This window comes from Carassius gibelio, chromosome B15 (assembly GCF_023724105.1).
Source record: "Carassius gibelio isolate Cgi1373 ecotype wild population from Czech Republic chromosome B15, carGib1.2-hapl.c, whole genome shotgun sequence".
Taxonomy (NCBI): domain Eukaryota; kingdom Metazoa; phylum Chordata; class Actinopteri; order Cypriniformes; family Cyprinidae; genus Carassius; species Carassius gibelio.
The window spans coordinates 7,446,241-7,459,527 of NC_068410.1; the positions used below are offsets into that span (position 1 = coordinate 7,446,241).

Below are 13,287 nucleotides of genomic sequence, written 5' to 3' on the forward strand. Positions count from 1 at the left end.
TTGCATGTCAAATTATAGTAACCAATTATTATTATTAGCCAGACAAAACGAGTCATTACGTGCGTCACCAAAGGCTCCCACGCTGTGACGTTACACGAATGTTACACAACGTCAACTACAGGAGCTCAGAAAGTCCTAAAGGGTTTGGTTTCGCGTTTTCTATTTACCTCACTCGTGTATCACGTTCCTGGTTATTGAATGGCGGAGGGTGTGCAAAGCTAGCCATGGGGTAAATCTGAAGCAAATCAATGGACCTTTGGTGATTATTTGTCATGTTATCTTTATATTATTCAGTTTACGTTTCATGGCACTAACTAATCAACCCGCTTTATTTATTTGCTGATAACAGTATGTTACGTTAGCGAGTAGGCTAACAGACTACCACAGAAATGAATGAGGGGAAAGACTTTTAAAATAAAGACATGTAAGTTGAGGTTACTTCTCTGTCTCGATTCCGATCTGGCAGTTTAAGCTTTGTTCATCTTCAACATTTGATGTCGGATATACGACGAGGCCTTTAAATGGATCCAGCGGTTTCGCGTGAAAGTCCTGCGGGGTCAGGAGAACCTTCAGCGGAGGAGAGAGGAGGAAATCAGCCGGAGGAGGTAACGGAGGATAGCAGAGAAGCTGATGGGGAATCAGAGGAGACCGAGGTGGAAGGTAAAGACTCGGAGAGATCTAAAAGTCAAGATGAAGACTCAATTCATGAAAAACTCACCGAGGAGGAATTAGATCCAAGAATCCAGGTAACGTTACATTGAAATCCAGGCAACACGTTTTATTTAGTAAGATTTAACACGACACCGTTGAAGTAAAAATATAAACTATTTTGATATATACAGAAGTAGAAGACTATTAAATGTCTGGTAAAAACCTAATTAATAAATGATTAACACATTTTAGAATCCTCAACAGTTTTGTGGTTCATGAACATTGTTATGAATGTAACATTGGCTTTTCTTAGTATTTGTATGTGCACGATTCTTTACCTATTACTTGTTTCATTACTTGAATCATACATTATTTCATATTCTTTGAAAAATCTGAAATGTCTTGTATCTTATTTTATGTCACAACCTTGGTGCCTAAATTCTGAACTTATGCACTTTGGGCATGAATATTATATAATATTGTAATAATAAATAATAATAATGTTAGTTATGATGAATTTCACCAAAGGCTTTTTCATGGAATTTATTATAATCTTAGTTACTCTTCAGTTTCTGGATCACCCTTATTTTGGATTGAACCTGCATCATTAAGGTAGCCGTCCAGATCATTTTACATTATTCAGCTATGACCTGCGGTGTCTGTTTCTGTGTCTAGGAGGAACTGGAGCGTCTGAATGAGGCCAGTGTGGAGATCAACAAAATGGAACTGGAACTGCAAGTATGTGAATGTTCAGAAAGCTTTTTGGAATTTTTTTTTCTTCACTACCCTTAAGGCCTTTTGGGACTGCTTTTTTTTTTTAAGCATATACTAATTATTATGACTTATTGTCATTTAATTTTAACGTTTGTTATTTGTTGTGATGTAATTTATTATTTTTTAATGTCTATATAATTTGTATTAGTTTTTATTTTGACTTTAGTTTTAGCACAACAAGTTAAATTAGTTTTAGATAACTATAATAACATTACTCCCACCGCATATAATGCAGATAAGATGAGGCTCTCTCTCTTAGGTCTTCTTGCTTGAAGCACACAGCCAGACCCTTTATTTTATCATTAATATGAATTATGAATTAGGAGTGGTATGCGCAGTTTGCGTAAAAAGTTTCTGTTTGTGTTGTCAGGAGGTTCGGTCCAGCCATAGGAGGATAATGAATGAATCTGTGCTTAAACTCAAGGCGAAAAGTTCAGAACTGGGGTCCTGCATCGAGAAGGCCAGGCCATATTACGAGGCACGAAGAAAAGCAAAAGAGGTAGAAGAACTTGAAAAACACTTATAATTAATATCAACAATTAAAATCATTTAGTTGTGGAAAATGGCTGTTTTATGCCTTAACTTCATGTTGTATTGTTGCATGTTTCTCTAAGGCTACTATCAGAAACTTCCCCTTATGAAATCCTGTTGTCTCTTAAATGCATTATGATTGGTTTCACCCATTTTAGGCCCAGCAGGAGACCCAGAAAGCTGCACTCAGCTTTGAGAGAGCCGTGTCCATGCACTCGGCTGCTCGAGAGATGGTCCACGTGGCTGAACAGGGCCTCACTGCAGTCAAGACACTGGATCCAACCTGGCAAGAGATGTTGAATCACGCTACCTCAAAGGTGTGCCAATCTTCTCTCCAGCGAATCTTATCAAGTTAAATGTCTCTGAATTTGAACTTTTTTTTTTTTTTGATCAAATCATGCAACAGATTTTGTTTAATTAGTCACTATGGCTGTATCTAAATGATTAAAATACAGTAAAAATATTGTGAATATTTTTACAATTTAACATAAATGATTCTAAATGAATCATTCTTATATGCTGATTTTTAGGGAAACAATTCTAATTCTCATCAGTGTTGAAAACACTTTAGTAACATTATAAATGTCTTTAGCCACTCTTGACAGTACTGATAATTGAATGTAGCCTTGCTAGATAAGTATTCATTTCTTTCAAAAAATGTATCTTACTGACCCCAAACTACTGAACAGTACGTTCATATATGTATATACAGTATGCTGCACAAACAAAAGCCTGTGTGAATTTTGCACACTAATGCACAAATAACCCCCCACCATATAGGATGTGCAGTTAAAAAATATTTTTCTGTTTATGGGTCCACACTAAATATATTTTGCACATACACACTGCAATGCTTTAAGCATGTCATAAATGACTTGAAACTGTGCAGGTGAACGAGGCGGAGGAGGAGCGCATGAAGAGCGAACGGGAGCACATGCGTGTCACCCAGCTGTGTCAGGAGGCCGAAGCCCGCGTGCAGGAGCTACAGAAATCACTGAAGAGATCCATCGTCAAGTCCAAGTCTTATTTTGAGCTCAAGGTTCAGTTCAATGACATTCTAGAGGTATGTTGAGATGTTATTACACTTACGTTTTTTCATACACCAAGTATGAAAAATATGGCCACTTACTTAAATTAAAGAAATTATTTAACCAGAAGTGAAAATCCTGTCATCATTTACTCAACCCTCATGTCGTTGCAAACCCATATTACTTTATTTTAGGCAGAATTTTTTATTCATTTTTATTACATAGTATGAACATGAATGGAGACTCCAAAAGTCAGGTCCCTGCAGATCTTTATATTCAGTTTGATCAGATGTAATGCTGTAAAGTCTTAAAATAAATTCTTAGTTATCCATTTAAGAGGTCTTAAATTTGAGACCGAAATTGTGATATGGCCTAATGTGATTATTACACTTCAAAGGGATATGATTGCATTAATGTGAGAGTTTTACTCTCAAAGTAAAAACAAGGTGCCGTAGTGCATTCTGTAAGCTTGGGGTTTCAGAGTAGTTCACAATTTATGAATACCATGCATGCGATTGCCTATGATCTACTGTTGATGAATTATTTACTTTATGGAATTAATATTATAATTAGTGCTGCAAAACTATTAATCACGATTAATTGCCTCCAAAATAAAAGTTTTTGTTTATGTAAACACAGTACACATACATATATTATTTATTATGTATACACACTCAATCAGTATATGTTTTGAAAATATTCACCTATATATTATATTACATTATATTATATGTTCTATATAAATGTAGTTAATTTGTAAGCATAACTTATTTTTTCTTAAATATATACATGCATTTGTTACACAAATTACACATTATGCCAAAAAGTATTTTTTACTGTATATTATTGGTATTTTGGATGCATAATAAGCTGTATGTGGGATTTAATTCAATATAAATTGTGACTTTTCTTCTCATTATTTTTTATTTATTTTTTGTGCATGTCTTAAAAAGTCTTAAAATTAATGTATAATAAATTGCTTTTACCCTAGAAAATGACCACAAAAAAAAAAAAAAAAATTCCTTCCATAGAAGGAATCCATATAACTTTAGGGCTGTATTCCCTAAAACAATTTTTTTTCTAATAGAGGAACAGACATTTTTTTTTTTTAAACAAATTTTAAGTATACACTGAAAATATTCCCTTCTTCCACAGCTCAATATGAAGGCGAGTGAATTATGTTTAATTAATTAAATTTTTTTTTTTTTCGATGAACTGTTTAGATTCTCATTTACAGTTAAAATGTCTTGAGCTCAACATGGTCAAAACCTGTTTTTGCAGGAGCACAAGTCAAAAATTTTACTGTTAGAGGATCGTATTTCCCAAGCCAAGTTAAACTACTCCAGCACCCTGCGCCACCTGGAGCAAATCAGTGAGGAGATTCATGCCCAGAGAGAGCAGGTCCAACCAAAGGATGGACCAATCAATAACTGCGGTGGGCGGAGCCCTCCTGTAGGAGCAGAGACAGTCAGCAGCACAGGCACTGAAGGCGGAGCCTGCGGAGGTTACCCGAGACCAAACGATTGGGTGGATGTAAAAGAGAGCATGGCTAATGCCAGAGAGTGGGTGGAGACACATAAGAACTCCAGGTGGGTGGACATGGGAAGAGCAGACGTGACACGAGCTGGTTCTGACTCTCTCTCCATCGTCAGCCTCCAGACCATCATCTCTGATCTCCAAAAGTGTGATTCAGTCGATCACCTGGGCCGCCTCAGCAGTGACTTCAGTCTCTCAGGGGAAGAAGGGGAGAGAGATGGGCTGGAGAATGACAACAAGCGAGTGAGGCACAAAACCACAGAGATTTCAGAGGAGTTCCTCAAACAACACATAAGAAGTGTCAGTTTATGAGTGCATCGTTGAATAATGCTCATGTTTTATCATTTTTAAGCTTGTTTTTTTGACTGACAGAGTAAATCATTTTTATTTATTGTTGAGCTTTTTTGAAAAGGAGTAAGACCAAAAGGAAATTCTTATATATATCTTTAATTTTAATTTTTTTTTGAGAGTGAGAGAGAGAGGTTTTTTACTGTTCGGTATTTCAAAACAAGTGGTAAAAGATGGACAATATTTGTAAGGGTAGCAACCCGGCAGTTGGATTAACCTAATCCCAATTCCTATAATGTATTTCTGTTTCATCCTAATGTTTTTCTATGCAAATGTAAAAAAAAACTGTGTCTTAAACGCATTCTTATTATAATCTCTATAGCTGACATGATCAAATAAGGCTGTTTTGCTTTATATTTTTCAAATTTTACTGACCACTGATGAGCTTTAGTTCGCTTACTGACATAATCACACTATTTGCCATTAATCATTAGCTAATTTTAGGCTTTAAAATGCTACTGTTATTTTTCTTAATTTAAAATGTATTTTATTTTTACATAAGTCCCATGCTGACTTTGAAATTGTGGTTTACAAAAAGTGTTTTGTGCCCAAGTGTTACATGCATGCATGAGGTTTGATTTATGTTAGTTTTGTTTGCATTGGTGCATTCTGGCCTTTTCATCTTAAGAAACATTTATTCCAGCCGAAATACAGGTTTTGTGTAGTTTGAGAGAAGTCTTGTTTCTCAATCGCAGGGTTTTTTAAAATACCTGCCACTGAACATTTGATGTTTTGCTGTTTATGACAATCACTTTTCTAAGTTTCAGAATTAATTTTAATTTCATGCATTTTCAGGTGTTTTTGAAAGCTGTTTTACTCATTTTTTGAGAGGCTATGTTCATTCGGTGTGCTTTATACATCTTTGCTAACCCTCAGTGTGAGCATTGGATGTTGATATTATTGTCTTTATCAATAGTGTTCTGTATGAAGATGTGCACAGTGGTGACATTTGGGACGTCTGATGGAACAATAAATATGCATGTATAAATTCATATTATTCTGAGTTTTTTTTGTGTTTTTTAAAACAATTTAAGACATTAATCATGTGTTCAGATTAGCATAGCGTAAATATTTTATTTAATTTTTGCTTAATATAGACCAGGCTAACATGTTTAATAATATTTTTCAATCATAAAAAAAGCACATAAGACCACATTTAAAAAAATGTATATAAAAAATGTTTGTATTTATTTTTTTAGAAATGAAAAAAAAAAAAAAAAATTGGCTGTTTGTGCCCATTTCTTGAGTGGAGATCTGACATGGAAGGGGAAAAAAAATACTATATACATTTTTTTTCTTTCTTATATATATATATATATACAAAATATTGCTTTGTCTCTGTTCATCCAGGCTGATATTAAAAGGAAAAAAAACTCAAATGTCCAGGGCTGAGGCACTGACATGTGCCTCTGTGTTATCCAGGTGTTAAATTCGATTCAGGATGTATCTGTCAGCAAATGTCGCTCCTGATATTAATAAATTGCCACCATCAAAACAGGCTTAGATCTGCAAGGGCAGAGCGCTTTCTCCTCAGATATGAAAGTTAAGCTCCAGCGGATGACTGAAATACGACACTTTGACTGTAATTTATTCTCTCTGAAGTCATCCCTGCGCTCTTTCTCTGGCAACTTGTACCATCCCGTCAGATTTTACACAGCATCTGCTACCTTCCTGACTCCTGAGCTATTTAGATTCTGAAAAAGAGAGACAAAAATATTTCACATGGTGCGCCTGCAGAATTCTCTTCCTTGCCCTGGTCTGTGTGCAGTCTGATTGTAGCCTTGAGAACTATACCATATATCATAGATTGTTATAATATGATTTGTTCCTTACTAATTTAAATAACTTTCAAAAACACCAGTAATGCATCGGAGAGCAGATTTTTTTTAATTTTTTTTTTAGGTGGAAACAACAGCTGTTCAACATTTTGTTTTCATTTGTAATAACTTATCTTGCGGTTTCAGGATGAGTTTCTCATATTAAAATAATTAGTTACTACCACTTCATGCAACTTCAACATTTATTATAGACAGGGTTCTAGTCTAGTCTGATGCTCACAGCTTTTTGTTTATTTTTTTATTCTTTGTTTTAGTCCAAAAAAAAACCTGTATTTGAACTATAAAGGTTTGTGTGTGTTTGTGTTTACAGTTTAGTGTGTTAAAACATTCCCCCTTCCCCACTCAGGTATTGGATTTATTTGTGCATGTCTTAAAAGGGTCTTAAAAGGATTTAAATTTGATTCAAAAACCCTGCAGATACCATGCATAGACCATGAGATCATGCACATAATATTAAATAAAGATAACAATTTGCACAGAACTGAACTTAAATAGTACATTAGAGTTAACTGTTTGTTGCAATGATGTCAGATTTGACATTTTCAAGGCTACTGGACATTTAAAATTCAGACGAGACATTTTCTTAACTAAGTTGTCTTCATTCTGCTAACACCTCATTTTTTTTACAGTGAGCAGTTGCCTCGAAAATAGACTCTTCGAAAGGATTCATCTCTTCTCAATTATTAAAGAGCAAAGTATAAATAGACGACTGTGCACATAACGAATAGCTTAGAGGAAGAGGAGACAATCCTGGAGGAAGGGAAAACTGATCTAAAATGTTTATATAACTATGTGCATATGTGTTAGCACATATATATAGTCACTCTGTAAAGCACTTTGTAAACAATGTGTTTAAAAGGTGTTCTATAAATAAATATTATTATATTGTAGGATTTTCATATAGAGGGCAAATGTGACTAAGAATTAGAAACAGAAAAAGAAATGTGCTTTATTGCATATGTTTGTGAATAAAATCTACACTTAAGATTATTAAACCTGAACAATATTTTTTCTTTATATATACGTGTGTTTGTGTGTGTGTGATTAACTGGAACTTGTTGTCATCAATTATATAACACATTGTAATTAAAATGAGAGCGAATAAAAAATATGGTAAGTAACCTTTAAGGATATTAAACAAAATTCAAAATAAATGCATCAATAAATAAATAATATATAAGAAAGAGGGGGAAAATACAAATTGAGTATATAAATAATTATATTGTGCACTTGGCTCAGAAGATGACTCGTGATGAAAGGATGAAAAGACGTAGGCTGCGTTCCCTCATTACGTCACAAGTAAGAGAGACTGAGGAGGGAGTGGAAAAAAGAGGGAAGGAAGGAGGAAGGATGAGAGCTATGAAGATAATGTTTCTCTATGTAGCCTGTGATTTACACCTGCGATGATCTAAAGCAAAGCAATACAGACCCTTCTCTAAAAGCCATAAAGCAGTCCTCTAATGTGATGCACAGATTTGCACAATCAAAGCGACATCGCGCTTATATCGGGTGGATGTAATAATTAAACGTGAACGGATATTGTGTTTGTTTTATCGGGTCGGTCCTGCTGGAGCTGCACCGGGCCTTTACTGTGAGTAAATCACTTTTGCGTGATGTCTGCGCTTGTTAGAGTTTCGTTTGTGTTTTGCATGGGTTTAACATGATGAAGTAGCTCGCAGCTGTTTTATCCTGTACATCTGACAGATATCGTGTGTTTAAAGCAAGCCAGTTGTAATATGATTTGCACGGGACACAAAACTTCACAAACAGCGCGCTTAAAGCAGACATGTTAATATGGAAACTTTAAGGAAACAGTCTCCCCGACAGCATATATTTTTAGACTAGAGAACATTATATTGTATGTAATATTATACAGCAGAGAGCGTTATTAAAAATAAAGCAGCAGTGATGCTAATGCATCTTTATTGGGCACCGCGGAAGTCCTTGTCCATGGTGCTGAAACGTTCCTCAAACGGGACCTTAACCTCTCAACATCCATCAACTGAGCCAACATCACTTTCAAACCGTTGTAGAAGAGATAGCTGAACTATAACATAGCGTCACAATAAGGATAATCAGCTGACTTTATGTTTGTGTAACAATGCAAACCGTTATTTATCGTTTTATAGAATCAAATTGACAATTAAGTAAGTGAAAATGTAATGTCAAAATAATTAAAAAGCTGTTGATATTGCAGAGGGTGTCAATATGATTCACGTCAGTGAAATTAAGATTAAAACAGTAAAGAGAAGACGCATAAATGAGGTAATCATATGAAAATATCATAATTTAGCGTATTTTTACGTTTTTTTCAGGAACAAGAAAAAGAAGGTTCTTAATATAAATCCTAACAACTGTTTAAAAATAAGAAAGCCTCTTAATGGTGTCATATTCAGTTCAGCTTCTATGTTTTTTTGTTTGGAATTTGTTTAGAATTTATAAAGAAAAACAAGAGGGGCCTAATGAAAATTCAGTATTTATAAAAAAAAATAATTTACAATAAAACATCTGTCATTAACTGGTGAAGATTTTATTTTAATACATTGAACAAATTTTCATAAATTCAACAAGGCATAAATAATAGCTACTAATAACCAAAGAAGAATAAACAACTCAAACATAAATGGAGTCCAAATAAAAACACCAGCATTTGAGCTTATTTTTACACTTTTTTTTTCAAAAATGTTTAAAAGGGACTGGAACCTCCATCTACTTCCTAGAAATGAACACTCATTCAATCAGCTGCCACATTTATATAAAATATTCATGCAATTTTTACTGTGTTTAATACCTAAAATAGGATCAATTATGATAATCGAAAAAGCTAAAAATGTATGTGCATTGCAAACCAATCGCTGTTAGTGCATCCTGTTGGTTTGGATTACTGTAATCTGTGAAGTGTTGTCCTCGTCTGCTGTGCCGTACTGAATTAATGAGGTGGAGTGCTGTAGAGACGTGTTTAAAGTTTAACTGATCCCTCTGATCCTCACCTCCCCGAATCATCTCCTGTCGCTCCCTACTGTGAGCCTGGAGAAAATCCCAGTCCCTACAGTCTTCCCTCTCTAGCTGTCACTTCCTCTTTTATCTATGTATCTGTCATCTATCTGTCTGCCTGTCTGATGTATCAAGTAACCTTGACCTCTAGGTTCAAGTGTATTCAATACAGAAGGCAATATTGATGAAAATACTCTGTTCAATGCTTTGTCCTCCTGAAATGTCTTTTTAAGAAGCTGTATATGTGTGTGTTAGACCCGTGTGCTTCTGTTTATTTTGCATGCTCATGTTTGACCCACCCTGGATGTGCTTTTCCACTCTAAGAGTGGTTGAGGGAAAGCTCATAAAATCTTTATAGTGCAGGGACGGCAAAATGCCTCCATGTTGTACCAATCCTCCTCCTCCAAAACCGTGTGTTGTGTAATTAAATCAGACAGCAGGTTATTATTATGTTTAACATATTTGCATGCCAACGAGGTCACGTCGAGCCACGAGCAGCTTAATTGCTTTGAAACGAGCGTGAATTGTGACCTGCTGAAATCAAACATATTATTAGTAATTTCTCTGTCTCTCTCTCATTCTTGTTCAGATGCAGTAATGGAGCAGCTATTATTTCTTGTAATTTTCTACTTGCTTCCTACTCTCATCTTGTCCATACATAATTCAACGACCGGAGGTAATGTGTGTGTGTGTGGATGATGTCTGGTCCGTGCATGTTGAATTTACACCATAGAATGTCTAAAGTGGCCCACCTCTGTTGCTTTGTGAGATTAGAGGGCATTCTGTTTAGATTCTGTAAACTGAGTTTCATGGATTTCAAACAGCGATCTGCCCTCAGTCCTCAGGGGATCATGTTCAGCCGGAACTATAGAAGGAAAAAAATGGATTGCCATGTCAGTTCTCCTTTTTCAATGTGAAAGCAATATATAGCCTACACAATCTTGATGAATCAAAGCGAATCAGTGTCACAGTTCAGCTTGTAGGTTTGCCAGCCTCTTGTAAGATGTAAAACAAATGTCTGTAATTTCGTTTTTATATGTGGGAACAATTTGGCATAAAAATGATAATAAATCGCACAGGACCAAAAATAATTAATAATGAATTGAATGTGAAGTTTTGAACACAATTATTTTATTTGTTAAACTTTTCTTAAAATTATTTCTAATTCTAGAAAGTAATTATAGAAGGGACTATTTGTGAAAATGCAGGTTACAGTACATAGTTATGCCAGTAGGTGGCAACAAGTGACTGTATTTATAAATGAGTGAGTCAACGAATCATTGATTTAACCAATTCGTTCAACAAAACTGATTAATTCAGTAACATAACAAGCGACGTTATGAGTGTGTCTTTGAATCGATTTAACCAATTTATTCAACAAAATTAGGGATGCACCCAATATTCGGCATTTGAAATAAGCGAAAAGACCGAATAATATGTACTGAACAGTGACTAATGTGATCAAATAGAGGCACGCACTAATGCAAAAAACATGTCAGCAGTGTGACAGTTTTTAAAACTATCAAAGAAAGACGCACAGACAGTGAGAGACTGTTTAGTGCTGGATCACGTCTCTGATAAGAAGAAGATGTGGCCAATGCTGGTGGTTAGGTTACGGTATGATGATTGAAACTGCGAGATGGCCTCAAAAATTGGTAAATAAACTGCAGAATGTTATATTTTCTAATGCATGCACAAATTGCATGGATGCTGGATGAGCTCACGGCACAAGGGTTCAAAATCCAAAGCGTGAGGAGTTCATCAGATGATAATCAGATGCTCAATACGTTTTTGTGATTTTTTTTAAAAAAGGCATGAGAAAATGTGGTATGCGCGAATCATTTATGCATTTGCATGCTGTTATCAACAAAAAAGAAGCAGTGAGATCTTCCTGTGGGTGTCTTCCAAAATAAAAGCAGAGATAAAGCAACAACTCCATCGACATTCACAAATGACAGTATTGTAATTTTACTATCATTCTGTAAAATAAAATAAAAACGTAAGACAATAAAAATGATAGTGAAAATTACCCTACAACAGCTCTATTAATACAGTTATTATAACATTCCCACAGTGTTCAAATCGAGATCTGTAATATATTCTAATGTTTTAAAAGAAGTCTTTTAGGCTGCCTTTATTTGTACAGTAAAAAAATACAAGCCTGATTCAAGTTTCAAAAATGGCAACAAAAAAAAATGTCTGCTAATGTAAAAAAAAAAGTTCAGTGTAAAGTAAATATTTTTTAATTGTAGTTTTGTAATTGATTTTTTAATTTGAAAAGCAGGACAAAACAGTAAAAAGGACATTTTGCCAGTTTAATTAATGCAATGGTGAATGGCAAAATAGGCCTACATGGGGGGAAATGTAAAAAAACGTGTTCGGTATTTAGTATTTGGCCTTCGACCCAGTGTTTCATTTTGTTAGGTTTCAGCCAAGAATTTTCACTTCGGTGCATCCCTAAATGAAGTGGACTAATGCAGGAATGTAACAAGTGTGCTATGAATGTGTCATTGAGTCACTGAATAATTGATTTAACCAATTCATTCAACAAAACTGATTAATTCAGGAACGTAACAATGTTATAAGTGAGTCACTGAATCACTGATTTAACCAATTTAAGAAATCTGATTCATTCAGGAATGTAACGAGTAATGTTATAAGTGAGTCACTGAATCATTGAAAGGGCAGTTGTGAACAACAGTGTAGAGGATTTAAACAGGATCTAATATGAGGAGGGAGGCTATTCCAGAGACATAGAGCTGCCACAGAGAAGGCACAATCCACTTGAGTCTTTAATCCTGGTTTCGGAAACATTCAAAATAAGACTCTGAGATGATCTTAGCGGTCTAGCAGGACAGTGACATTGTTCCACAGAACTAATTCATTCACAATCAAAACCTCTCACATGTTGTTCATAGATGCTCAGTGTGGGTTTGTTTAAAATTGTTTTCGAAATCTGATACAAACTATAATATTCTGTCTTAAATGTTACGCATTATTTATTTTTTGTTCATAATTTTTTTGTTATATAACAGCAACATCACACTCACCATTTTATTGTTGCTTTAAATATTTGCTTACAAGAGTTTCTTAAATATCTGTTTCTCTGAGTTGTACTCAATAAAAGAAACTAAACACATTTTTAAGGAGCTTTCTTTTTAAGTGCTAAACATCTTAAAGATTCTCCAAGGGGTATGAAAACTGTATGACAGTACCATTATAAACCATCACTGAATTACAGTCTTGCAAGGGGACTCTGATATGAAGACCCAGATATAAAGTTACCAGGAACGTCTGTCATTTTAGTTTACTGATGTTAGTTTGTGCATTGTGACTAAGCTGAAAACATTTCATCTCTATTCGTTTCATCCTCCCCCATCTCTCTTACTCTCTTTCAGGATGTGCAATCATTCGTCCCCCCAGAGACGGAGGGATTCGCTACAGAGGACTGACTCAGGAACAGGTAAAAGTTTACGGCAGCACATTAAAATGGCAGTCATAAACATCAATGTCAGTTCTGAAGGGACCATGACCCATAGCAACATCTAATTCAATCTACAAAACGTCTCTCTTTCTCTCTCTCTGTA

At 35.0% G+C, this 13,287-nt stretch overlaps 2 protein-coding genes across 4 annotated transcripts in view; both read left to right on the top strand.

Annotated features, from left to right (window-relative positions):
• Window positions 1-88: 88 nt before the first annotated feature.
• LOC127973127 (SH3 domain-binding protein 5-like) lies at window positions 89-5,860 on the top strand. Of its 3 annotated transcripts, none has more exons than XM_052577201.1 (7): window positions 89-229; window positions 467-746; window positions 1,327-1,389; window positions 1,796-1,924; window positions 2,115-2,273; window positions 2,846-3,019; window positions 4,266-5,860. In XM_052577201.1, the coding sequence occupies exons 2-7, from the start codon at window positions 522-524 to the stop codon at window positions 4,830-4,832; spliced, it is 1,317 nt and encodes a 438-aa protein (XP_052433161.1). In that variant the 5' UTR covers window positions 89-229; window positions 467-521; the 3' UTR covers window positions 4,833-5,860. The 3 variants fall into 3 exon arrangements, with proteins under 3 accessions (XP_052433161.1, XP_052433157.1, XP_052433160.1); XM_052577197.1 differs by having other exon boundaries at window positions 101-259; XM_052577200.1 differs by having other exon boundaries at window positions 168-259; window positions 350-746.
• A 2,162-nt stretch (window positions 5,861-8,022) lies between these two features.
• LOC127973135 (gamma-aminobutyric acid type B receptor subunit 1-like) overlaps window positions 8,023-13,287 on the top strand; it is a 48,652-nt gene continuing 43,387 nt past the window's right edge. Inside the window, exons 1-3 of the mRNA XM_052577217.1 lie at window positions 8,023-8,297; window positions 10,290-10,376; window positions 13,099-13,163. Of these exons, the coding sequence (XP_052433177.1) occupies window positions 10,298-10,376; window positions 13,099-13,163 (144 nt within the window). The 5' untranslated portion in view covers window positions 8,023-8,297; window positions 10,290-10,297. The remainder of the gene's footprint in view (window positions 8,298-10,289; window positions 10,377-13,098; window positions 13,164-13,287) is intronic.